The 27,936-nt window shown below is 38.7% G+C and overlaps 1 protein-coding gene across 3 annotated transcripts; it reads right to left on the bottom strand.

Moving 5' to 3' along the window:
* Positions 1-1,270: 1,270 nt before the first annotated feature.
* LOC128863614 (ubiquitin conjugation factor E4 B) lies at positions 1,271-27,699 on the bottom strand. Of its 3 annotated transcripts, XM_054102853.1 has the most exons (14): positions 27,173-27,699; positions 26,932-27,101; positions 12,913-13,230; positions 12,711-12,825; positions 12,506-12,656; positions 10,833-11,735; positions 10,044-10,762; positions 9,388-9,959; positions 8,316-8,712; positions 8,136-8,248; positions 7,902-8,079; positions 7,678-7,824; positions 2,599-2,941; positions 1,271-2,534 (listed from the first exon to the last, which is right to left on the bottom strand). In XM_054102853.1, exons 4-14 carry the CDS (start codon positions 12,762-12,764, stop codon positions 2,236-2,238), a joined length of 3,876 nt encoding a protein of 1,291 aa, XP_053958828.1. In that variant the 5' UTR covers positions 12,765-12,825; positions 12,913-13,230; positions 26,932-27,101; positions 27,173-27,699; the 3' UTR covers positions 1,271-2,235. The 3 variants fall into 3 exon arrangements, with proteins under 3 accessions (XP_053958828.1, XP_053958827.1, XP_053958826.1); XM_054102852.1 differs by lacking the exon at positions 26,932-27,101 and having other exon boundaries at positions 12,896-13,230; XM_054102851.1 differs by lacking the exon at positions 26,932-27,101.
* Between the last annotated feature and the right edge of the window lie 237 nt (positions 27,700-27,936).

Below are 27,936 nucleotides of genomic sequence, written 5' to 3'. Positions count from 1 at the left end.
TACTTGCAGCGCTGGCAGCACTGTCAATGTGACAATTCATGCAACTGATAGATTTGTTGAAAAATTGCAAATAGATTTGTTGCATTTATGAACGCGCTGTGCAGTAAAATGGAATTGTTACTAAGTTTGGTCATGGGCGATGTATGTGAGGAAAAAACCGATAGTCTTTTATTAAATTTAAGAAAAAAAAAACGTGTAAAGCTTAAAAGAAGGACATATCTTGTCAAAAGTTTAATATCAAAACGGAAAATACCCAAAAATAATTTAATAAAATGAATTTAATTTTCGCTGGGCGATGTTTCTATCTATTTTTAAATCTTTATTAACTTTTTTTACTTCATCTACGACCTTAGCCCAGAGCACGCTCTTTTTCCTCCTTCCCGACGTGAACTCGTTCTCCATGCTCAGTCGGACTCTGAGCAGTAATTTTATCTCCGATGTACTAAAGTAATCACTAAAACCAAGAAAAGTATAATAAAATAAAGTTTAAATATCGCATTTCTCATAAATTTTTGTATTAAAAGCTAAAATAAATAATTAAATACCCACTTTTCATCAGACATTGTACTAGCGTATTTATTGGCAGTGTGAAAATTTTTGCTGCAAATAATGCACGACTTTTGATACAAAAATGACGTTTAAGAACGCGTTGCATTTGCAGTACTGCCATATTTGCATTTTTGAACGCACTGCTCACTCTGAATTGGTATGTTGCGCATTATAATGCATTGTTGAACACACCCCGTAACTACCTAACGCTCGCCTTCCTTTGGCTTTGTATCTACGGAAATATTGAGAATAAGGCTCTGTAACTTTGTGTGAATATTCTGAAATATATTAGGAATCGCTTAAAACGAAAAAAAAAATTGATTTTTTTGACCTTGTAAACCAGGCTCCCCCCTTAACCGGAAACTTAAAAATGATGTTGCCTAATCCGCAGTGGGACACGGTAAACCAATAACACTGCCTTAAACCAAAGAGGCAAAAGTAAAGTTACATAGGTAGGTACATAGATTACATAGATTACAAAACTACAGAAACACGAGTGAGAGTGAAGTCAGCGAGACGTCAAATGGACTATTTCAATCGAGAACTTGATCGAGAATCATAACAAAAATGGGCTACTGATTCGTTTGACGCCATTATGAAAATGAAATATTTAAAAACATGAGAACACAGGGCAAAGTAAAAACAAGAATTTGACAGTTGCAAATACACATTTAGTGGAAGTACACATTTTGTAGATACGAGGTTAAGAAAAACAACTGCATTTAGGATTTTAAACATTTTTTTCAAGAAATTAATTTTTATTTTTACGCGCGACGGTAATGACGTCGTCATTTAATGCTAAACGTAGCTTACAATTAACATTTCTATTTTTATGTAATGTATGTAATTGTATATATACTTTTATGCATGTATGTACTCATATATGTAAAAATTGTATTAAATCAAATATAGGCCATCGTATATTATGCATATATTTTAATTACTTTTAAGTTAATTTTTTTTTTCATTCTTAGCTTGAAACTAATGCTTACATAAAAAATACGTATTTTTAAACGCCTTTTTTGTTATATTTTGCTGCTTTGTTTCGTTTGTTTTCTGTTCTGCTTACATGTGTTGGTATATTCAAATCAATTGACAATATTGAATTATTGAAGGAGGGCGGAAATCTTACCAACACTTCCTTTCTTTTGTGTGTTCGTTTTTGTTCTCCTTTGTTTGCATATGTATGTATAAATTTAAATTTAAATTATTGCGAATTTCAACTACGTTATAGACATATCCACTAGGTGGTAAATACAGATACCAAGACAATAATAACAAAAAATTATAGTAAAGCAAAAATATAAATATTAACGGCATTTTGCATATTTTTTTTCTTCGTAACAGAAATAAGTTGTACAAAAATAAATAATTACAAAAAAATTCATAAACGACTAAGGAGAATATTTGTATTATTTTTCCAAAAAAAGTAAAGAAAAGAGAACCTCAAATTGTACTGAGGTGCAAAGAAGCAAAAAAGTCTATCTTAAGTAAGACATTTTTTTTTTGGTTCATACACACGCACTCACACAAAACAACTAATTAAAATTCGATTCATTAACTACGCCGTACACTAAGCTGCTGCTTCGGCGGCAGTAGCAGTGACAGCAGCAGTGTGAAAAGCAGACTGCAGTCATCGCTCTTCTTGTGTGCCAGCCACTGTTCGTCCCACGCCATGAATGCTATTTAGCAGCTCTTATCATTTACGCGAACATTTTGTTCTTTTTGTCGCTTGAAACGTCGCTCTTTGCGCCAAGCCTCGATACGTTGCTTCAGTTCAATATTTCGCACGAGCATATCTTCGGTCAGCGGTTGGCGATTGAACGGATCAGTGTTGCTATTCAATAAATGCCGTGTTATAACAGAGCGATCCATAATCGTACCCGACGGCAGGCTTACTGGATCCGTCATTAGTGTATCCATTAGCGGGTCTTTGAATTCATCGGGCGCATCGGCCCACTCATCTTCGGCTACCTGATTCGCAACTACAAAAAAATAGTAATATATAAATTTGTATTTTGTATTGCACATATTTTGCTATCAACTTACGGTAAACCTCATGCGCTTTGCTAATCAACGACCTGAACTTTTCCACTTCAATCGTAGAACGTATACCTAAACGTTCTATGCGGCTGGCGGCATCGTCAAATAGATGTTTCTGAAATGAACGCTCGTCGGCGGCCAATGCCTGCGCAAACCTATCACAGTCTAGATGTGTATATATATCAAAAATTTCGCCCAGCAGCCGACGTGGCTCCCAACCATATTTGGCTGGATTGCGTACTTTCAGATCATTACACTTGGGGCCGCACAATTGTTGTAAATTGAAATTTAACATCGAACTGAGACGATCGATTAACTCGTCGCGCATGAATGGCTCTTTAATGTCGTTCTGAAAATTAAAAAAAAAAAACAATTTTGTTTACATTTGTGTATGGTATGCATGCATATTAGACAATTTACATGATGGCTATGCATGCACATGTTAATTAGGAAAAGAATTTATTAAGCGTAAATAATAAATTAAAATAATTCTTTAACTCTACGAGAGTGCATTATTTCGTTTTGTCCTTATTATTGTTTTAGTCAAATACACCCGAAGAAGATGTGCTTGAACCTCAATATTTCAGGCATGCAATGGCAAAATGAAAGAGAGCAATGGCAGAAATCTACAAACACTCATTCCCACGACCAAGGATTGTTACTCCAGCAGCATTTAAGGGGGAATATTTATGCTGTTCCAACAAAATAAATTAATATATACAGGGTGCAGGGTGAACGATATGAAGTGTTACTTATTCAAAATACCATAACTTTTTTGTGTGAAATTAGTTTTTATTGATATCAAAGACAAAATTGTTCAAAAATAATTACAATTTTAACATATGTATATTCACTTTAGCTCGATATGACCACCTTTTGCCTTGATTATAGTCTTCAAACGGTCAAAAAATGAGTTGCATGCTGCACGAATGTGATCTTGAGGTATTTGAGCCCATTCTCGTATAATCGCTTTTTTTCAGCGCATCCATACTGGCATAATTTTTAGTCTTCACCTTGCTCTCCTAAATGGACCAGATGGAATAGTCCATCGGATTTGCGTATGGCGAATTCGAAAGCCATTGTGTGGACGAAATGAAGTGTGGAACATGATTTTTTAACCATTCTTGGTTCACACGAGCTTTATGAGACGGTGCCGAGTCCTGTTGGAACGTCCATGGTCTACGGCCGAAATGTTTGCATGTCCACGGCTCTAAAGCAGCTTTTAAAACATTTTCTCGATAAAAACGATTGGAGAGTGTCCGTCAGCGGTCACAGCGGCCCAAACCATTACTTGCGATGGGAAATTGCTTCGAGTTGCCATACGTAGGCTCAAATTCTCGTATGAGCGTTCGGTCAAGTAAACACGATCGTTTTGAGTGTTTATGAACTGCTCAATGAACTGCTTGGGAATTTTTTTTCATCAGAAAACACAATGTTAGGAAATTCGCCACGTTCGTGCAAGCGCAACAACTCCTTTGCTCTTTCGCACCGAACTTTTTTTTGCTGGGGTGAAAGATCGTGTGCTTTTTGGACCTTGTAAGCCTTGACCTTGAGCTCATTTTTCAATATGCGTCGAATGCTGTCTTGCGATATTTTCAGTTCTTTGGCCATTTTTCTTCCACTTCGACGTGGATTTCGTTCAAGTCGAGCCCGCACTTTCCGAACCATTTCTCGCGTTGTGGCGGTTTTTTTTGGTCCACCTCCATAGCGTTTTGCAATGCTACCAGTATCATTGTAACGTTTTATAGTGCGATACACAAACATTTTATTCACTTTGAGGTGACTGAGCTCACGAACATCGGCTAGTTGTGATTTTCCAGCCAAATATAACACAATCACACTATTACGTTTGAATTCCATCACAGAAAAGAAAAATTCAACAAAACTGAGACGTAAAAGCTTTTGTTGGCTTATAAACAATATATTGAACTGTCATTAGAACAATTTTGACGTCGATGTCATGAGCTGTTTTACAGATACAAGCAGTGTGAAGTTGGTAACACTTCATATCGTTCACCCTGTATATATATATATATATATATATGTGGTATGCGTCTTGATGTTTCCCACCTCCCAGGCATGTCAGAAGGCATCTCTTCAACTACAATGACGAAATCCAGGACAACACACAACTACGGAACTAGGTTTAACTCCTACTTATACTCAATATACTTAGTCTTGCCATAAATTCCGTGACAAATTCTACGATACATACAGCGAGAAAAAAGTTTCGTTATTTTTGCATTTGTTCATATCCATTGACTACTCATAAATTATACTCAGTTTCGTGCAAACTTCGCTTGTTAGCAATGGAGTGGGGAGCTAAGTAAGATCGCACTGCAGTGATTGCATTACATAAATGTGGTAAAAGTGCAAGTGAGATTTACAAATTGGTGAAAAACTTAATATTTCGAGAATGTTTGTTTACCGCACGATAATCGTCCTTCCCAAATGTCTGAAGTGACAGACAGAAAAAGGCGTAGTCGTCCTCGCGTGGTTGGAACCAGTGCAGCCATAAAAGCCATTCGAGAAAGAATTCGCAGAAATCCCCTCAGAAAGCAGAAAATCATGTCCAGGCAAATGAATATATCGACCAGATTCATGTCAAGACTAATTAGAGATGATCTCCACATGAAGGCCTTCCGTCGCTCAACTGGTCATGTTTTGACCACGCGCTTGAAAAAAATTACACTCGACTTTGGTGGCACGCGGTCAACGACCTTGAAAATATTCTTTTCACAGATTAGAAAATTGTCACTGTTGAAGAAGTTTTAATTAAGACCAGTACTTTCGTCATTCGTGAGCGTTGGATCTTCCAGCAAGATTCCGCTCCAGCCCATAGGGCAAAAACCACTCAGCAGTTGCTAAAAAACAATATTCCTGGGTTCATAACCGCAGAAAATTGGCAGTCTGGAAATCCAGATCTGAATTCATTGAACTACAGTTTGTCGAAGGCCAGAAATTTCGAATGAAAATTTAAAATCTTTCTTTAATTTTTACATTATTTAATAAAAAAAAGTACTATAATTTCATATCTACAATGGACTTAACTTGTAACAAAACTTTTGGTCCGACTAAGTATGTCCAGCAGTGAATGCACGCCGCACGATACTAACCAATATTCACGTGCCCACGTAAACCTGAAAGCGACGTGGACAAAACACATAATGTCAACCGTAGAGTTCCATGGTAGAATGACAAGCTGGCTAGTATGCATAAGAAATTAAGAAAATTATTCAAGCGTGAATCTTAGATGAAACATAGCGAAAGCCTTGTCAAACCATCGGGGGGGCGCTTCAGGTACACTATCCGGGTTCATCTGAAGCATCAGATGACTGGGATCAATACGACAGGACATAGGTCTGTGTTAAATAAAACAGCTTGGAGGTTGTCCGAAGTAATTTTAGCTTCCGACAAGGTTGGCTTGGCTATTAGATCCTTTCAGCCTTTTAAGGTACCAGGCGAGGACCATATATTACATATTTCCTCCCGAACACTAAGGAAAGATTAGTGAATCTTCATGGTCGGGAGAAGTTGGGAAAAACAACACCACCGCATCAACCTCAGTTTACATACAATAAAGGAAAATCCACGAAACGAGCACTTTACAATGTTGTAACAAAAATAGAGACAGCTCTAAAGCTAGAGAAATTGCTTTATGTACTTTCTTAGATATTGAAAGCGCCTTTGATGACACGGACTATCGGTCTACAGAAAGAGCTCTTCTTAATAAAAAAATCGATACATCGACTGGAGGGTGAATGAAAACTATGCTTGGTTGCAGAATAATCAGCTCAACTATAGGGACTGAAACTGTTTCAGTCGAGGCAATGAAAGGCTGTCCACAAGAAGGTGTTTTGACACCACTTCTGTGGTTTTTAGTCATCAAAGTCATCGGTGATCTCTTAATAAAACTACAGGAGACAAGCTTTGATACCATTGGATATGCTGACGATCTCACGATCACTATGTCAGGCAAATTTGGAGGTACAATTTTCAGCATCACCAAGCGCTTCTCCTCATAGCAGACTGGTGTCGTGCTGAAGGATTATCTATTAATCATAGCAAGACAATCATTGTTCCTTTTACAAGCAAATTAAAGTTTGTTCTTGGTACAATAATTGTAGAAGGAACTACTCCAACGAAGTTACTCAAAGAGAAGCCTGTTTGGCAATAACTGGTACCATGAACAGGTGTCCAACTGTTGCTATAGAAGCGATAGTAGGACTATCCTTCTTTAAAAAATGTGCTACATAGGAAAGATCTTTTTGACTTTGGTCATACAAGTCCCATAACAAATATTGCGGATCAGAATATAATTTGTTCATTAACAGACCATATGACCAAAAATGTGTTTTTAACCATAGGTTTGAAATCACAATGCTCAGATCGCGAATGATTCACACACGGTTCGAAAACAAATACGGGAATCTATGGTTCAAATAGCAAAATCTATGCTCAAAACAAGCAATTTCAATCTGTGCGAGATTAAATCATATGAGGGGTAGCAAGGATGCACACACAGCTATATACTCGGACAGTCAAGCTACATTAAAAACACTCGCTTTACATTCTATGGAATAGATACTAGTGTACGAATGCCTTAACAACCTAAACCAACTTAGTACAACAAATTAAATTGTACTTTGCTGGGTTCCGGGTCACTCGAGAATAAAAGGTAAGGAAATTGTTGATGAACTCGATAGGGCGGGATCGGCAGCAGATTTTCAAGATCGAGAACTATACTGTTGTATCAACTAATCAAAATACTCAAAGATTACCCATTGGGAAGTCACACAGTAAACCAAAAGGCTTATAAGACCATTTACCTGCAATAGGGAACCGCATAACAGGCCACTATTACTTAAATTACCATCTCTTAAAAATCGACCTTGGGAATAAGACAGAGTGTGGACTATATCTGGTCGCGGTCGCCCCTCGGTAGGCAATGGCAAACCTCCGAGTGTGTTTCTCCCATGAAAAATCTCCTCATAACAAATATCTGCCATTCAGAGTCGGCTTGAAACTGTGTTGCGACTTTTGGTGTCTCTTTTTAATTGTTGCAAAAAGAGAAATTCTACTCACCGTTAAATAATGAAACATTTCCACGGTTTCGCGTGCAAGTGTCAAATACGAACGACATTGCCGCTCATCAGTATTTAATTGGGAGAGTCTAGCCTGTTGATATTCGGTGCTCAATTGCGCCCACATGCTTTCGTCCATCATCAACACCTAGGATATAAAACAATTGTATATAATACAAATGAGATTCAATACTCTTTCATTCTAAGGCATATAACTTATTTTACCTGTGTCTGATGTATTCGTTTCAAATTTTCCAGGCATTCGTCCAACAGGAATGTGGTGTCATTCATCAGCATATTTATGAATTTCACAAATTGGTTGCCTGAATTCGATTCGGTTATCATAACCTGCCGCAACACAGGATTTTCCCACATTGATTTAAATAGATGACTTATGTGATATCTGCAAAAACGACAAATTACTGCATAAATAAATTTAATTATTTCTATAATGCGAACCTAATAGTAAATTTATCATAGAATTCAGTGCTTTGTCCAGTCGTTTCAATGTCTACGTAGAATTTCATGAGCGCGCTACAAAGCACAGTCTGAGCCAATTCGTGATTCCACATCTACAAAAGAAAAATAAGATTGAAGACAACTCAATGATAATACAGAGCACACATTTAATATGCTTACAGCTACACTTAGTGCATTTTGTGGTCCAAGTGAGAACACAAATAACACCTCAACTAATTTGGCAGTGGCGTAAGGATTCTTAATGAGATTGGGCACACAGACGCATGTCAGCAACCATGTGATTATCGAATGATCAATTGTTTGCCGTATATCACTGAGCGCATGTTGCATGGCAAATAGTATGAATTCGGCAATATCGTCCACATACCATTCGGGCAGTGCGGAGAATGCATCCGTTGGCGTCAACTGATTTACCGGTACGTTAGCTATAAAGGGGCCCTCAATGGCGCGTCCCTCAATCTGATATAGTAGATATTCACAAACCGTCGAATAAAAGAACATGCAAGAAGTCAAGAGTTTGGAGTCGAGCAAGCACAGCTCACTGCACATTTTCGACCTGGGGAGAAAAAATATTTGATTAAATGGATATATGAAGTAAGACGCATATTATGAAATGGAATCCATATATAGGGTTATTCAATAGGTGCGCTTCAACTTTTTTCCGATAGGGAGGGCGAACGACGCAATATTTTTTATTTTTCGCTTGTCATTTGTAAACTTCATTAGTATACATTTCATCATGGAACGCTACACGCTTGAGCAACGATTGCAAATCGTGCAAATTTTTTATGAAAATAATCGTTCTGTTGCTGCTACTTTAAGAGCATTACGGCCATTTTACGGTCCATTTAACAAGCCGTCCCGTTTTGCGGTTATGTGAAGTCATTGGTCTACAGTAACAAGCCGGCGACGATTTGTGAGCTCAGAGCCAATATTGAACGCGAAATTGCTGGAATTTCGGTCGATTTATGCAAAAGAGTGGTCGAAAATTGTGTTCAACGATTGGACTTCATAAAACGTGCACGCGGTGGTCATGCAAAAGAAATCGAATTTCATACTTAAATGTATATGTTCAAACTCGATAATAAAAAAAAAATTAGTTAAAAAAGTCAAACCGTTTGTGTTTTATTCAAAAAAGTTCAAAAGTTGAAGCGCTCTTACTGAAAACCCCTATATAAAAAAAATTGTATTTAATTAATTTACGTACAATCTAAAATCATTAGTGCCTTACCTGGTCAACTTTTTCAATTGCTTATGCCAACGTTCACGGAATTGTTTATTCCTTTTTGCGTAAGGTGTATTCTCCCAATGCGATTTGGTGCGATCGATTTCGTCAATGAGCTTTTGTAATTCTTTAATGGCACGAGCCTTCTGTCGGTAGCGTTGAATGGCTGGCATAAAGCCCAAATGATGTGCTTGAAGTGTAAGGAACCAACATTGCGTCTGGAAGTTGGCATTGTGAGTGACCGTACTGAAATTACTTTCAATGAACCGTTTATATTCGGTATCGGTAAAACGTAATTTCGTATCGTTCTCAATGGAGATCAACGAGTCTTTATAAAATGGAAATGATGGATCGATGCGATCCAATTTGATTTTCACCGACAGCTGCTGCAATACACTCATTAGATTTATGACAAAACCATCGCGCGCAAGCAATTTTTCATCACAAGCGAACTGTGCACGACGTTCATTATAGCTTAATATTTTGCTTATGTATTCGAGTGTTTTAGGGCGGCTATTTACGTTCACTAGCAAGGAGTGAAACACTGTATGCATAGAAGTGCGCATTGATTGCATTTCCTGAGTACAGAAAATTAAAAAAAAAAAATCAACAATAAAATAAAATTATATCAATATGTAACCATCCCAAGTAGTATTTCTTACCCAGCGAAAGTGGTACATATTGTATACAATAAGATTACTCTTGCTTTGCGCCTCGGCAAATTTCACGTTTTCCTCGGCGAACAACGAGACGGATAGAAACGGGCCTAGATAACTGCATTTCACTATTTCTCGGCCGGGTATCTTCGTACAAATTTCGGGAAGGAAATTCACTTGTGATGCAATCAAGTCACAAATCGGGCGCGCCGAACCCACTTTAATGGTTACCAATTTAGCTAGCAAATCGATTTGTTGGGTGTTGATGTTGGCTGTGCAAATGTTACGTTGCATTCCAATGAAGAGCCCGCGCAAAACTTGAGTGAATATTTGTTGAAAATCTTCGTGTTGATTATACGCAGTAGCCACCAAATCATACAAAAATCCATCGGGTACGCGACCTTGATATAGCGTTTCTAGCAAGGCCGATTGATCCAATATATAATTCACATTTTCATAGATGCGATCTGTAAGCACAAGTATGGTGGTACGCATTATGGCGTCATATACTTGTTGTAGTACGCTTTGAATTCTCGTTGCCACTTCAAGTGGATCACTACCGCTACTAACGCTGTTATCCGTTAAGTATTGTTGACGCTGTCGATGGCAATTTACTAAATACAAGAGTACCTCCTGCTTAGCTGCAGTGCCGCGCACAATTATAGAGGATGGTGCAGGATAACTAGCGGAATCTAAATTAGCGCCAGTAGACGTAATCGCTGCTGCTACATATAGAAATAGAAATCAAACACATATTATGTTTTTAATTTATTGTACAAACATCTGAGGACCTACCTTGGGATGATGTCGGTTGATCATCGTCGCGAGCGCTACTGCCCCCGCCACTCATTGCGTTTTCCGAAAAGAAAATCGAAGGTCGTGTGCCACCAGCACTGCCTGGCGGAGCGTTTGCTAAGATCTCTTGTACTTCTGTGTCATCGCTTTTAATCTTTTTCGGCGTTGAATACATCGGATTCGCAGTTGCCGTTGTCAATGCTGTGGCTGTAGACGAGGTTACAGATGTCGAAGAAGTCGCTTTATTATTGTCATTGGCATTTAGAGCCGCTGCTGAAGTACTGCCACTTCCAGACGGCACATCTGCATCGGTATTAGCCGCAGCAGCTTTTGTTCCGCTGGCACCTTCTTTTGTCTCATGCTCTTCTTTATATATCTTTAGCACACATTCCAAAAGTACATCATGTATGATTGTATCAAACTCAAAACGCATATGCGGATAATGTTCCAGAAAACTGGCAGTTCGGGGGCATATCATTGAGCCGACGCTATGTTCATTCCAGGTTGCATTGAAAATTTTCGAAATCATAGCTTCGATGCGTTCATCTACCGATTGCTCAGGCTGTTTACGTTCGCTGATCGTTTCTGTAGTCTCTGTCGTCTCCATGCGTTCTATGTCATTACCCTTAGTCTTAACTAATCCATTATTATCAGCCTCTTCCTTAACAAGGATATCGGTTGGAGTTGTGAAAGCAGACGAGACAGGGGTTAGAACTGAAGAGCATTTCGCTATATCCATAGGCTGAGTAGGTGTGGTATTTATCGAATTCATTTCGACATCAACATCCATTTTAGTGGGATCGGAAGTGGCCTGTATATTTTCTGAGTCAGCTTCCGCTGGAGCATTGAGATGGGTGCGTAGCAAACGGGACTCATTTGCAGAATAATTTAGGCAGCGAGGCGCTGAAAAGAAGTATGAAATAATTTGTGAAATTTGTATGAATACAAAATATTGACATACAAAAAATTAGTGCACTCTGCAATATACAGTCTGTCTATTAAAAGCGTAACCACATTTTATAGGCTGATAATACAAATTCAATAAAATTAAGCTATAATGGCTTCACATCTTTATGTTAATTTCTGTTCAAGTTGTTTGACCGTCCGTATTGGTTTTCCTTTGAGTTTTTGCTTAACGACTGCCTAAACATGGGCAATAGTCGTCAAAATTTTTACTTTCGGTACACCGTTTCACCAATTTAAAGTCGTTTCCACGACAGTCGGTTCTACGTTACCGAAACGACCCGGATTTATATCCGGCCAAGGATTGTCACTCCAGCAGCATTCCCCGTATGTAAGGGGAATGTTTCTGCTGCTACAACAAAAACTAATTTAAAGTAAACATCTTTGAATTCTTGTTGTTGTTGTTGTAGCAGTATACTTACTTCTTCAAATATTTTGCTGCAGACGCACGTGACGCACGCACGAAAAGCGTGGGTACATAGGAACACTGCTTCAAATCATTTTTCATACTCATTTTGTAAAAACAACGTACGCTTTCTAAATTTTTCACAAAATTAACAAATTGCACAACGCATATTGCGAAAAGGATACGCCTATTTAGCAACATTTAATTTTTTTTGGTTTTTATCGGAAGTCTAACTTTGAATTTTGCCGGTTACTCTTCTATTAGACAGACATTTGAGTACAAAATGAAATGAGTAGTTAACTACCTAAACTTTTCTCATCATCCACTGTTCCTGGAGTACCTGGGATTGTACTGGAGCTTGAACAGCTCTCTGTTGTGGTAGCATTGCTGCTACTGGGCGAATTTACTTTTGGCGTATTAACGGCCGCTAAGGTGCGCAATCTTCGGGCGCGTATCTGTAAAACGAATAAATTATTTGATAAATTTTCCAAGTATAATTACATTTTTACCTCTTCCGGCGTCAATTCATTCATCTTGGTATTTTGCTCCTCAGCTGTTGACATGTTAAAGCCTTCACTCTACTCAGTTCTGTAGTTTTCTTAGTATTCACTATTTGATTACGGCCTTAATTTATATGTATATATTATTACTAAATTTTAATATTGTATATTATATTTATGTATTTTTTAATTACTTAATGTTCTCAATTACTTTAGTTAATATTGATGAAACAGGCAGCAGCTTCTTATCCAATACTACTTTAGCTTCCTTTACTGACTTGCCACTTCTGTCGGCGCTGTCACTGCCAAGGTAAGCACCACAAAATCTCTTTTCTTTACAAATTTTCTGTTTTCCGCACTATGATTGAGTAAATTTTGCGTGAAAATACTAAAACTGGCAAATGCGTTGGTGATATTTATCTGTTGTCTCTACGTTATTATTTCTGTTGTGCTATGATGCGTTCGTGGGGAGGTGAATGTTGAAATGATGACTGCGGACTTCGTTGCTGCGTTGTTGTGGGTGAACGAACTGCATAAAAATACAAGAAATATCTATAGTATTAAATTTTCCATTTTTGTTTTATTCTATTAATAATGGAGGCATTTGCGCGTGCTAAAAAGTAACTGAGACAAAAGGTAAATTAGCCATTTAGAGGCCAAATGTCAAAAACCCATTTATGACTGCGCGCTAGAAAAAAGAAATAGCGGGAATCAAGTGTTGCCTCCAAAAAAAATTCAGGCCGAGGTCTCAAATAGGTGTCAGGGTATGTATAAAGCTTCTCTGTGCAATTATTTAACACCAAATATACACAATGGAATATTTTTATCTTGGAATTTTTATGATAGTTATTCTTTTATGCAGAAGCCATCTCTGTTAATTGGCACACTCACTTTTTGACACAAGGTATAAGGGTCATATATAAAAGAAAACATCCGATTATTTCGAAAAAAAAATCAAATGTAGTGGAAAAACTACTAAGACTCGAAAATAAAAAAAAATTATAATTAAGGAAACATTACCAAAAATATTATATAAAATTGCGAATATCAAGAGGAGCATGCATTTGCAAAAATTATCAAAATACGATTATTTCCAAAGACATTGTAAGGTGTATTTCTTTTACACACAAGGTCAAGCACTGCCGACAATTATTTACCTCTAGCTTGTATTTAATAGAAACAATTGTTTGTTTATTTGCTAAGCATTATGTGTTTACCTATAAAAACAAAGGTATTAGCTGCACGGAAAATTGTATATATGTAGTATATGGCAATATACATACATACAATGGCTTGCAGTTTATTTCGTCTGCTCATTTATTTCAGAGAAAATATATAATATTTTAAGTTTTTTTTTATTATTTTTTATTTAAGTTTCATTTTCAAACAAACTTAAATGTACATTCACATATATGTACATATATCCATCTAAAAGGTTTCGTCCTTAATAATATGACTTTTAGCAAACTGAAATCTGGGCTTTACATTGAGCGCGCAAACAAATGGATTATTTTGAGCTATTTTTCTATGTTAATCGGACTATGGAAAATTATAGTTTGCCGATTGTAAGAATTTTGGAGCATTCCTTTTTTCAACCCTGACGCACTTATGATTGGGTCTTTTTTGATTTTACTCAAAATACATACATCTTTCGTTAATCTGTGGAAAAACTTTAATTGGGGCTATTTGAAAAAAGTAAAGCACACAATTTAACTTTGCGAATTTATTAAGGGGTTATACGCAGTTATGACTTTCAAAAAAATCGATTCTTTTTTATTGCATTTTTGTAATGTACATATATTCAAAAGTATACGCACGAAATTTGAAGTAGATCAAAGCAATACTTTCGGAGTTATACCTAAATATGTAGAGATGCCTCGGCACGTTTTAAGGTAGGTATTGAAACTTTAAACGTGTTTTTTTCAAAACGGCATTTTTCAAGTCGGTGTACACGATATCTCGAAAACGGCTTGTTTGATCGGTCAACCGTTTTAACTCAATCTTTAAAGATACATTTTCTAGTAATTAATCGTTCCTTTTGTAAATCTGATACTTACTTTCCATTTTATAATCAATTTACGGCCAAATTTTAACGTAAAAATCGAAATCATTTCTTTTAAAAGCTGCCATTTTGTGAAAATTCACTATTTTGATTAGCCGAACGATTAATTACTAGATAATCTAATATATTAACAAAATTTGTTTGGTTTTTTGATTTCAGATAATCCAATCCTGAGTTACGATGTACACCGTAAATCGTCTTTTTTTAAAGGAGGTTCCAGAAATCGCCTGCAGCGCGCTCTATAATCAACATTTTCATAAATAAAAAATTTTGTTACGTTCTTGAAGGATGCTTTTATAACCGCCAAAAATTTTCAAATTAAAATATTCTGAAGTTTCTTCAGGATAAATCCTTCACAACCCGTCTTTTATTGGCTTCATAACTGCGTATAACCCCTTAAGTATAATTCAAGGAACACAAGTAACAGTTACTTCGAATTTACAAACTGAAATATTGCCGTATTCTAAACTTTAACGTTGGCCGATAACAGTAATTTCCCAACGTTTTTTTTTTATGTTGCCTGATAACTAATATCCAAAGGAAATATTTTTCCGTTGCCAATCTGTATCCATATTTATACACATACATATATAATACGCGAAGCCATTTTTCGCGCCATTTTTTCGTTCGATTTTGAAAAATGGCAAATCGAAGTAAATGAGACAACCTGGACGAAACAACGACAACCTGAATTAAATACAACGGGGTGCTGGTACTGAGATAGTGACTCCGTGATAGTGTTAATTAATGGTTCAACTCAGAGATAAGATTAAATTGGACCGTCTAAGAGAATAAAATGTGCAGTAATAAGAGATATAAAAAACAAAAAATAAATAATTGGCGCGTACACTTCTGTTAGGTGTTTGGCCGAGCTCCTCCTCCTATTTGTGGTGTGCGTTTTGATGTTGTTCCACAAATGGAGGGACCTACAGTTTCAAGCCGACTCCGAACGGCAAATATTTTTTATGAGGAGCTTTTTCATGGCAGGAATACACTCGGAGGTTTGCCATTGCCTGCAGAGGGGCGACCGCTATTAGAAAAATGTTTTTATAAATTTTGCTTTCACCGAGATTCGAACCAACGATACATACAGTTGATTAATAGATGTGTTATCGTGGCATGGAGCTATGTAAAATTTACACTTCATATTGTTAATAGTGAAAACTTCTGCATGATAGTAATCAGGCAGCGTAAAACAAAACGTTGTAAAACAACTCTTATTGGCAATGAAAACACAATTTTCTTATATGTATAACAGTTATCATACAACATAAAAAATAAACGTTGGATATAACTCTTATTGGTGAAATAAAAAATGTTTCTCATCTAATAACTGTTATATCCACGGTAACATTTCAAAAAATTTGCAAAATTATTTTTTTCAGCAGTATAAGTCTTATCGTGTTTTCCTTTCTCGCAATAATATCACTTTCATTCAAATTTTCGTTCTCTTTTCTCAAACTTTTATACTCTGACCAAGCGAATGTATAGCATTTTCTACACTCTACAAATCGTAAGGGTGCGAGTTGTTCAGCTGTGTAGATAAATTCTTGCAAACAGTTGTACGAAAATTATAATTGTACAAGAAAAATGGAAGCAAATCGTTCTATTTCATTACATATCGCACCCTAAATACAAAAGGGGCACAACTCAAAATTTTCCACACTCGAGCTTGACTTGTTTACAGTAGCACAGAAAACAAACTATGTGACATATCACGCTGAAATTTGCCATGTAAGCTTATAACAGTCCTACCAAAAAACAAAAAATTTATTTTTGCCATATGTCATCCGCGGACCGTTTTATTGATAACGTCTTGTTCATATTTGAGCAGAAGTACATTTTGAGTTGTGACACTTTTGTATTTAGGGTGCGATATGTTCCATATATATACATATATATATATATGTATATAGGGTGGGTCATGTAAAATTTGCTTTTTGAATCGACTATAAAAAAAAAATAATCAATATTTTTTCAAACTTTGTTTTTATTTTGAAGGTTGAACATTGTCATTTATGAATGAAAAATAATATCGTTCAAATGACTGCCACGACTGGCTTTACAGTAGGCCATTTGATCAACCCAATTTTTAAGCACATTTTCGATTGTTTGGGTTCCAATTTCATGAATGGCAACTTCGATTTCGTGTCTTAAAGCATCAATCGTCTCTGGATGGTTCGCATAGCATTTGTCCTTAACGGCTCCCCACAAAAAATAGTCCAACGGACTTAAATCACAGCTCCGAGGCGGTCAATTGATATCGGAATTTCGGCTGATTATTCGGTTTTCAAACACGGTAGCCAAAAGTTCAAGTGTAACTTTGGCAGTGTGACAAGTTGCACCGTCCTGTTGAAACCAAATGTCGTCCATGTCATCTCTTCAATTTTTGGAAACAACTCGTTGAGCATGTCACGATAATGCTCGCCATTTACTGTAACCGCGGCTCCTCGCTCATTTTCGAAAAAAAAAATGACCCGATGATGCCGCTAGACCAAAAACCGCACCAAACAGTGACTCGTCGTGGATGCATTTGCTTCTCTACAGTAACGTGTGGATTTTCAGAGTCCCAAATCCGTAGCTTATTGACGTAGCCACCGATGTGAAAATGAGCTTCATCAGAAAAGAAGAAGAAGACTCGCCACTTTGGAAATGGGTTTTCAATATTTCCCAATTTTGTTCAAGCGTATAGCGTCCCATTTCGTAAATGTCAAACCTTTAAGTAAATTATGAACACTTTTGACATGTAATTTGTAGTACCATTCTCAAAAAAATAGGAGGTTCAAAAAGCAAACACTATATGGCCCACCCTGTATATACATATATTAAAAAAGGTCTTTCAAAAAACGCTCCGAGATGTTGTTTTAAAATAAAACATGTAAAAATATAAATTCTTTCAGGTTTCCCTATTTTTATTCAAAATAAGGTTCCTTACAATTGTATGTGAAAAACTAAATAATCTGAATGCCCGTCGAGATATCGATGTTGATGGTTGTTTAGCAACCCTTTGCAGCAGCAATATTTGTTATTTATTTATGTATTATTATTAGTACTAATAATACTGTACATTTCCTACATTATAAATATTATTTTTCTTATTCATAATGAATTCTACACATTTTTGTTTAAATGCCATATATCTTGTCTCGTTATTTGTTTTCATTGGTAATCCATTATACAACTTCAGACCAATATAAAACATGGAATGTTGTGCTTTATTGCTCTGTCTATACATAATTCGAAAGTCATCATTATTTCTTAGTTACATTATTGTCCTTTTTTTATCCCAATCGAACTCATCATCAAAGGCAGACGATTTGGCTGGATAGACCACACTTTGCGTAATGATGTCGGCGAAGTGTGCAGGGCTGCTCTGTAGTGGAATCCGCTAGGTGCAAGGAATCGTGGAAGACCAAAGATGTTCCCACGACAGTCGGTTCTACGTTACCGGAACGACCCGGATTTATATCCGGCCAAGGACTGTCACTCCAGCAGCATTCTCCGCAAATATATGGGGAATATTTATGCTGCTAGGACAACAACAACAACAACCAAAGACTTCCTGGCGACACATGGTGGATACGGATCTATCAAATTCAAACTCTACTTCGAGTTCCTTAAAACAACTTGCTTACAATCGAAATGATTTCAATAATTTTGTTCTGCACTACGCCATAAATAAGTGGGAATTGGTTTGCCAGTCCTTTTTCTCTTCGATAAAACCAGTTACTTGAAATTTTTCACCAACCTTCGACTCATTCGGACGATGATTTCCAACAAAAAAATTAATAAATTTGAGATATGTTGTTCTTAAAGACCAACCGTTTTTTTTTTTGTTTATGATTTGTTACCGGAATTCTAAGCAATTACTACTAGACTCGAATTACTAAACGAAATAAATGTGTACCTATGCTTCACTGCAACTTCTAAATCAACGGTTCTTAATTCGTGCTAGAGTTACACTTAGGGTCGTTTTTTAGTGCTAGCTTAACTGTGGTAAATGTTTTTTACTTGCCGCTTTCGATTCACAACATCTCTGCTCGCTAAAGAATTTCACGGGTTGCTAAACGGAAAATTTCTATGTGAAAGCTACAACAATTTAGCGATGATTAATTGACTTTGTTTATAGCCGCTTAACTCACAAGCGATATGCTTATGCCAGTGCTTCGAAGAATAAGCGGGGCTATGTTATTATTATATTACTTTAACAGAGAACAGCCATGGAATTACTTAACAGTTTGAGAGAGATGTGGTGAGGAGCAAGACACTTGTCCCATGGCCACAGGATCAAACTATTTTGCATACTTTTAAGCGGGACGGAAAATCAATGCTATTTCAAAACAGTTTATCAAAACGAAAATAATGCAGTGCTGCTAAATTATCAGCCCTATCATAGAATCCGTCGTAGACTGTTTTTCGTTGAAACTAAGAAATTGTAATCATACAATTCGAATAGCTCCGAACGTACATTCGAAATTCGTAGAGTAGCATTCACCGAATACACTCGTAACGTCAAATCTTAGAGTTTCGTACAATTTTTCTACGACGAGGTTAGATTAACGGACAAAAATTAGAACAAGTAATAAAAAGAGTATTTAAAAGGAAACAAATAAAAAAGCTGTAAAATGTGACTCCCATATTAACTAAACTATAAATAAGAGGAAATTTTTGAAGTATCATATATGTACTTTTTTCTGACTTCCACAGGTGTAAAGTTGAACAACTCGGTAGCAGTTTGCCACTTTGTTGGAACTAATAAAGGAGAAATCAATCATGGCATTGATCCTGTAGTAGTCCTTCCGGTTGTAGTAGAGAAAATTGTCCTTTGGTGGGGGAAATAATTTTTATGTGCGTCTACACACAAAATTATGCCAGGAAATCCATATTTTTGATAGAATACCATCTTGCTTTGCCGTTTTTCATTGGCTCTCATGCCGAGATTTACCCACTGAGGAGACAATCGTGTTTGTAGTGACACCAATACGTCTTTTAGTACATAGCTAAATGTCGAATGCCCCATTGGCACGTTGAAATCTTTGCCAACTCCGTGTTGATAGCCTTCCTCCGCAAGAAACCGTACCACAGAGGATAGTCGGAGTTATGGACGATGATCTTGCTGAGCTTGCGCTGTCTTTACTGAAACTGAAAAAGTATGTAAATGTAACCTATTTTAAACCGAATTTAAGTAAACTTTTTCTTTACCAAAAAGGCAAGCACTTACAATGGTTCGTCCATATCGAGAGGGTTGATGGCATCTCTTAATATTTTTCGCTCAATTTTGAGACTCCGTTTACTTCTCTCTTCCTCCATTAACACAACCGCACATGCCATTTTAATATGAAAATTCAGCTAATTTGCCAAAGCTGAGCTGTTATTGAAATATTAAAATTTAACATTTGAGTTTGGCAGCACTTTTTTCGTGTTCACATGGAATTCACGATTACAATTTTTTCGTACTCGTAGTAGACATTCTTATTCGTAGATTTTCTACGATGGATTCTATGATAGGGCCGTATATGCAACGTTGGATTCAAGGGAATTTTTTTTTATCGCTCGGTGGTGGTGAAGCGAAGCAGTTTATACATATATAATTATAATTGGTGTGTACATCCTTTGATGGGCATTTATCCGAGCTCCTTGTTGTTGTTGTTGTTTTAACAGCATAGTTAGCCCTGTCAGTGTGGGTATATCATCTGTCGTCTTCGTCTAGCTCATCTAGGGGTAGGCCCAGGAAACATGCTGTTTCGACGGGTTGGGTCCAGAGGGAGAGGGGGGTTAGATGAGTCTGATTAAGGGGGCATGTGAAGAGGTGGTTAGTGTCGTGCGGGGTACCTTCACATGCCGGACATGTGTTTGGTATGTCGGGGTCAATTCTGGATAAGTAGGAGTTTAACCTGCTACAATATCCAGAACGTAATTGTGCCAATGTTACACGAGTCTCACGGGGAAGCTGGAGCTCTTCATCTGCAATGGGTGGTGGTTGGACTCCGATTACGGCATTCACGGGGCGGGAGTTCATGAAGGTGGTAACGGACTCCCGGTGAATGTCGTTTATTGACTGTCTGAATACTGTCCGGTCCAGTAGGTCTCGGTCAGTTTTGTCCTGGAGTTCGTCAGCGTAGTCGAGGAGGTGTCTCCTGACGTGCCTGGGAGGCGGCTCAGGCTCAAGCAGGTGTCTGCAGGGGTGAAACCTGCGGTAACACCCCAGCAGGAACTGCTTGCTGAGCAGTTTGTTGTGCTCCGCGACTGGGAGCATTTGTGCCTCGTTGTGCAGGTGTTGTATGGGTGACATCAGGAGGCACCCGGTCGCTGTCCGAATGGCGGTATTCTGACATGTCTGAAGCTTTATCCACTGCGAATCACTAGTGCCAGGCGACCAGACAGGCGCAGCATAGTTTAGAACCGGCCGGCCAATTGCCTTAAATGTCGAGAGCAACAGTTCTTTGTCCTTGCCCCAAGTGCTGCCGGCCAGCGATTTGAGGACCTTGTTGCGATTTTGGACTTTAGTGGCAATTGCGGTTGTGTGCGCAGAGAAGGAGAGCAAGCTGTCAAAGGTTACACCCAAAATTTTGGGGTTATTTACAGTCGGAATTGGTGTGTCGTCGACTTTTACCTTAAGGGACAGCTTGACCTCCTTTGTCCAGGTGGTGAAAAGGGTCGCCGTGGACTTAGTGGGGGAAAGTTGGAGATTCCTCGCAGTGAAAAAGCGAGAAAGGTCGGTGAGGTAGTTGTTCACTTTGGAACACAGGCCATCGATGTCATTGCCCGACGCCATTATCGTGCAGTCGTCAGCGTATGAGATCAGGGAAACTCCCGCTGGTGGTTGGGGGAGCTTCGAGATGTAGAAGTTAAAAAGCAAGGGTGAAAGGACACCACCCTGCGGTACGCCTTGCTTAATCTTCCTCTGCTTTGACATTTGATCTCGAAAAATCACTGACGAGTGCCGACCGCTCAGGTAGTTCGCGGACCACCTCTTCAGCCCTGGCGGGAGTGTCGACTGATAAATATCATCTAGTAGCGTGGAATGGCTGACTGTATCGAAAGCCTTCTTTAGGTCCAACGCTACTAGGACAGTCCTCTCGCAGGGGCGGTTTTGGTTAAGCCCGCGATTTATCTGGGCGTTTATGGCGGTGAGTGCCGTGGTGGTGCTGTGCACTCGTCGGAATCCGTGCTGATGTGGGGCTGGGGCCAGGTGGGTCGTGAAGAGTGGGAGTAGGAGGGCTTCAAGTGTCTTCACTACTGGGGAAAGGAGAGTTATCGGCCGATAAGACTCCCCTTGGTTGGCGGGTTTCCCAGGTTTCAATAGTGGGACCACTCTCCCTGCTTTCCACTTGTCAGGGATGATGAGAGTGGCCAGAGACAAATTGAAGACCCTTGTGAGGTATCCTACTCCCAGGGGTCCCAGATGCTTCAGCATCAGCGCGTTAAGTCCGTCAGGGCCAATGGCTTTCGAAGATTTCGACTTGTTGATGGCCCCCTGAACCTCATCACCGGAGAAAGTAAGTGGCGCACTGTCGTTCGTCAGTTTGTGCAGCCTTCTGGTAACACGACGTTTGGTTCTGTCGCCCGGAGGATGCAGTGTAAACAGCCGGCTAAAATAGCTCGCGCATCTCTTCGGGTCCGACGAAGTACAACCGTTGAAGGTGATAGCCACCTTGTCGTTGTGTTTCGTCGGGTTCGACAAGGACCTAACGGTGGACCAGAGCTTACTCACTCCGGAGGTGAGGTTACAAGTCTTCAGGTGCTCAACCCATTTAGTCCGCTTATGTTGATTTACCAGTTGCCGGATCTCCAAATTGAGATCCCTTATGCGGGGATCCCCGGGATCGGCCTGGCGTAGGTGGTCACGCTCGTTTGCTAAACTGGCTGCTTCTGCTGGGAAGTGGGGACGGATGTCCTTATAACATCCAGCTGGGATGAAGCGAGCCGCAGCAGCTGTGAGCACCTTGCGGAATGCGCGTTCGCCGACGCGCACATCAGTGGGGATGGGAAGAGCGGCGAAGGTGTCCTCGGTGAATTCCGTGAAACCGGCCCAATTAGCTTTTATAAAGTTAAAGTAGGACCGGTGATTCGCGGAAACGAAATCGGCAGGTCTCTCGATCGAGACGATAATGGGCAAGTGGTCTGATGCAAGCGATAGCATAGGTCGCCACGTTATGCTATTTATCAGACCCGCGCTAGCTATTGTTAGGTCAGGCGAGCTGCTACAATTGCCCACTACCCTGGTGGGGGCGTCGTCGTTCACTGTGCTGAATGTCGAGTCGTCTATCTGCTCTGCCAATTGCTGTCCCCTACGATCATTTGGCAGGCTTGAATGCCAAAGATCGTGATGCGCATTGAAGTCACCTACAACCAATCGGTTTTCACCTCTGATGAGCGCACCTATATCAGGGTGATATCCTGCCGGGCAGCAGGTGACAGGGGGTATGTATATATTAAAAATTTCGAGCTCGGAATCGCCTGACCGGACAGCTATGCCTTGACATTCTAAGGTGCTGTCCCTGGGGTCGATTCCTTCATCGATAAGACGATACTGCACAGTGTGGTGGACTATAAACGCTAGGCCACCACCGTTGTCTCGCTCGCGATCGTGTCTGTGCACGTTATAGCCATCCCTGGTGATCAGAGATGACCTAGCGTGCAACTTTGTTTCTTGGACCGCAGCTATCTTGATACTGTGCCGGTTCATAAAGTCGACTATCTCGTCGACCTTACTCGTAAGTCCGTTGCAGTTAAACTGGAGAAGCTTGAAGCTTCTCGGTGAGGTCAGTGTAATCCGGGGGGTGAGGGACGCGTGGGGTTGTCTACGTTGGACCTGCTGTGCAATCCACTGTGGTTGTTGCGGCCTGATGGTGGTGGGCGGCCGCTCCTCCGGGGGAGGTAGTGGGTGCAGAGCTCTGCAGCAGGGGGCAACGTAGGCAGTTGTCCACTCACGGGTGGTGCGCAGGCCGGAACATCTCCGAAAATGGCACCAGCCATTGCAGGAATTGCACTGGACTGATACCAGATTCCGAGGTATTACGGTCTGACACACGGAACAGACTGTACGGGGGACCAGGAGCTGCTGGTTTGTCCCCGCACTGGGGTTGGAGCAGGAAGGGATAGGAGGGGTTAGAGGGGAGTTGTGTTGCTCCGATAGGCTCCTCACCGTGGAGGTGTGGGTTGTGGTGGCGGTTGGTAGTGCCGGCCTATCAGGGGGTGTAGTAGCCGTGGAGGCATCAGACGCCTGTTGGCGGGAGCAACACGTGGCCACATACCGTGTGGACCACTCCCTGTGCGACTTAAGGCCTGAGCAGGTCTTAAGGTGGCTCCACCCGTTGCACTTATTGCACCTAACCGAGGTGGAGTTCGGGTGGAGCCGTTGATGGCAGACGCAGCAGTAGAATACCTCTGGCCCAGGGTTGGATTCGACACCAGCCCTGAGGAGAAGTATTTGGAGCAGGTTAGCTGCGGGAGTTTGCTCCTGTGACGTAAGGGGTGGGGTGATATACGATACACTAGACAGGGCTAGTGTACTGGGGCGGCAGCCCTTGGTCGGGAATAAAAACCCGAGTCATTCCGGTAACGTAGAACCGGCTGCCATCGTTTAATTTGCTTTGTTCCATAAATGGAAGTACCCTACTACTACACTTTGTACCGCCTTGGAACAGTAGATGGTTTGAGAACCTTTTTTCAAGGTAGAAATACGCTCAAAGACTCGACAACTATTAAGAAAACGCCTTTTCTACATTTGGTATTTTACGCCAATTATCGACCCTTTCGAATGGTAACGTTAAAATCCATCATGCACAAAACACACCTTTAATAGCTCACAATTTCTGCTACCAGAAATCAATTAACAAAAGCAAGAGTGATTTTTTAAGAGCTATAGGAAAGTTTTTCAAAAAAAAACAGGAAATTTTTATTTAAATCAATAGTGCAGTCCATATAATTTAATGTTTGAAGATTATTTCATGCAAATGTCGACTGCGACTGCGCTTCAAATGGTCCATCCGCTTAGTCCAATTTTCGCATACTCTTTCCAATGTTTCGGCCGGTATCTCTCATATAAATGCTTTAATGTTGTCTTCCAATGCGTTAATTGAGGCAGGCTTGTCTCAATAGACATGATCTTTAACATAGCCCCACAAAAAATAATCTAAAGGCGGTATTATCGCACGATCTGGGTGGCCAATTGACAGGTCCCGAACGTGAAATAAAATGTTCACCGAACTCGCTTCTCAACAAGTCCATTGTAACGCGTGCTGTATGGCATTTGGACCGCCTTGCTGAAACCACATGTCATGAAAGTCAGGCTCTTGCATTTTGGGCAAAAAAAAGGTGGATATCATTTCACGGTAGCGCTCACCATTCACAGTTACGTTACGATTCGCAGAATCTTTGAAGAAGTACGGTCCAATGATACCTCCAGCCCATAAACCGCACCAAACTGTGACCTTTTCTGGATACATTGGTAGCTCTTGCAATTCTTCTGGCTGATCTCCACTCTAAAATCGACAATTCTGCTTATTTACATACCCATTAATACAAAAATGAGCTTCGTCGCTGAAGACAATTTTTCGACTTTAAACTTTCTTAACAGAACACGCATTTTTATAATAAAATTCAATGATTTGCAAGCGTTGTTCGTTTGAAAGACGATTCATGGTTAAATTATAGACCAAACTGAAGATGTTTGACAGTGAAACAAAACACGAAACGTACGTCAGCTGTTTAAACCAATTGTTTAAAATATAACAGCTAAAAAATCACCCTTTACTTTATTTGTTAAATGTACAGCACAATTAATAACCACGAAATTAATACATAGGTATATACGTATGTACGGATCTTTAATATAACCATTTGACATTATACGGGGTTGTACAAACGGGTTTGCATAAACATGAGTGCCTCCCAACCTTTCCTTGATTATAAAAAAAAATGTTTAATTTACAGAAGATTTCTTTTAGATAATAGCTCAGCAGTTGATATTGTTTTAGTAATTTATGTATGCACTTAAATGCATATTTTGGTGAAGATCCTGCACTGCATTAAACTATTTTTAGAAATCAATAAAAATAATGAGCATTCAAACTAAGAACACCCTGTGGAAGTGGCAGTCAAATAAAAATAAATATAGGCATACAATGTATGAGCTACGTATAAACATGCATACCTTCGTATATATGTATTGTATATAGCATATAATTACATATTTATTCGATATAGACATACTATATAGGTATACATGGATAAAAGAACGAGAAATTAACAAGGTGTAAAAAAGTAATCTCCTGTTCTTATTCTCTCTAAAATGTATTTTTGTACCCGTATACAGTGAATTAATCTAGTTAAATATGCTGCCGCAGTCAGCTCAGAAAAGGAACATACATATCTATGTACATACATATATCGCACGGCTGTTGTAGATAAGCCATGGTCGGTCAAGTGCAGCATCAGCGCACTTATTGGAATCTACTCTAAGGCAATGAAGATGGGGTGTGCCTAGCGATTCAAACGCAGAAATATGTGGCGCATTTCTCAATCTCTAAACAAAACAGATGGATAACAAAAAAACTAGGATAGGATAGAGATCCATCAAATCAAACTAAAGTGTACAAGTACCAATTGGTTAAGACTCGCGCATAGGTGTATATGCACATATATACATTCATACACATACATAATGGTCAAACATCCCGAGGAAATAGGGGATGCGAAGGGCACTAGAACGCAAGATTCTGATAAGAAAAAAATTAAAAATAAAATGTGTCACTCAATTAACAAATTTGAAGTGTGCTTAATTTGAATATAGTTTTTGTATACAAGATACATAAATATGAGATGTATACGTACAATAATATACATAAATTATGTTATATGTACAATTATATATAGTACAACTACGCAATAGAAAATTTATTGCCGTCGCAGTTTTTATTCGTTGTCAGTAAATATTTAGTCATGATCCTGTAGTAGTGTACCTGCTTTAAAAATTATTTTTTTTTTTATAAAATTTCATGCGCAAGTTTCCAAATTGATAAACTACACTGCTTTCGTTCATTTATCAGACGTGCATAAAGTACTTCCCTATGTACATATATTTGTTTGTTTGACAAAGTTTTCACAGCACTAAGCACTTTTTCCGTTAATTAGCAGCATTAGTTAACTTTTCCGCTCACTCACCCCTTTGTGGCATTTGCTGTATACTAAATATCTTTCTTAATTTACCACTAGTTTATTGTAAATTAATTTTCCAAATTGCGGCAGAAACAATTTTCATGTGATTTTTCCTCAAATTATGTTTCTCTCGCCGTTCTTCTTTGTTTGCATTTTCACGTATTTTATTTTTGAAGCTATTCTAGGCCCAAGCAAAAAAACGAAGTTTCAACAAAATAAGATTATAAAAAGTTCAAGTCTTATGTACCTTTTTTACTGTTAATTTAATCGGATTTGAGTGCGCTTCGAACCGAACCGAGCATCAACTAATAATTCGGCACTCTTGATGTACACGTATTTTCCTTTTTTCGTATGAATTATTTGCTTGCGACCAGGAAGTTTCACAATTTCTTCAGGCAGTCACGTAATGTTTATTGGTATTATATCTGTACAAAAAGTTAAATTTTGTTTGGTTCCGTAGAATATAAGATTTATTTAATTTTCTTTATATTTTCTGTCGCGTAATCTTGCACTTCACCACTTCACTGACTGAACACAAAATGTCGTAGCAGCTAATGAACAATTAGACGTGGATTAATAGGGCTGCCAGTACGATTGAAGCTTTCGTTGCCAATAACTTTATGGATATAGATATTATGCTTTATGTTTTAATTGGAAACAGGTAGAGAATTTTACAAATTAGAGCAAATAACAACTTTTTATTTATATGTCTGCTGAGAGTACGCAAAAAAAAACAAAACAAGACATTATAAGTGTACATTGCGTGGGTCTGGCAGCTCTATGCATGAATGACTGGTGAAATTTATCATATGTGCTTTATTTGCGGCGAAATCAATATTTCCAGTTTTTTAACGAAATTCCGAGTGCGTTCGTTACCTGAGACAAGTGTTGAAAAACGAAAAGTGTATTATCATTTAATAATAATAAGTAGATAGCGATATAATTTTTAAATTATTTCAATGATACGACTTTTTCGATTCAGATTTGTGTTTAATAAAGAAACAAAACTAA

This window comes from Anastrepha ludens, chromosome 5 (genome assembly GCF_028408465.1).
Source record: "Anastrepha ludens isolate Willacy chromosome 5, idAnaLude1.1, whole genome shotgun sequence".
NCBI lineage: Eukaryota > Metazoa > Arthropoda > Insecta > Diptera > Tephritidae > Anastrepha > Anastrepha ludens.
Note: the sequence above shows the minus strand (reverse complement) of the source record. Positions and strands in the feature narration are given on the sequence as shown.

Excerpts from the sequence above, each read along its gene's own strand:
- LOC128863614 (XM_054102853.1), bottom strand. The coding sequence starts at position 12,764 with ATGTCAACAGCTGAGGAGCAAAATACCAAGATGAATGAATTGACGCCG. Across the intron at positions 12,657-12,710 it reads ATGAATTGACGCCGGAAGAG|ATACGCGCCCGAAGATTGCG; the intron begins GTAAAAATGTAA and ends TTCGTTTTACAG. Across the intron at positions 11,736-12,505 it reads GGATGATGAGAAAAGTTTAG|CGCCTCGCTGCCTAAATTAT; the intron begins GTAGTTAACTAC and ends ACTTCTTTTCAG.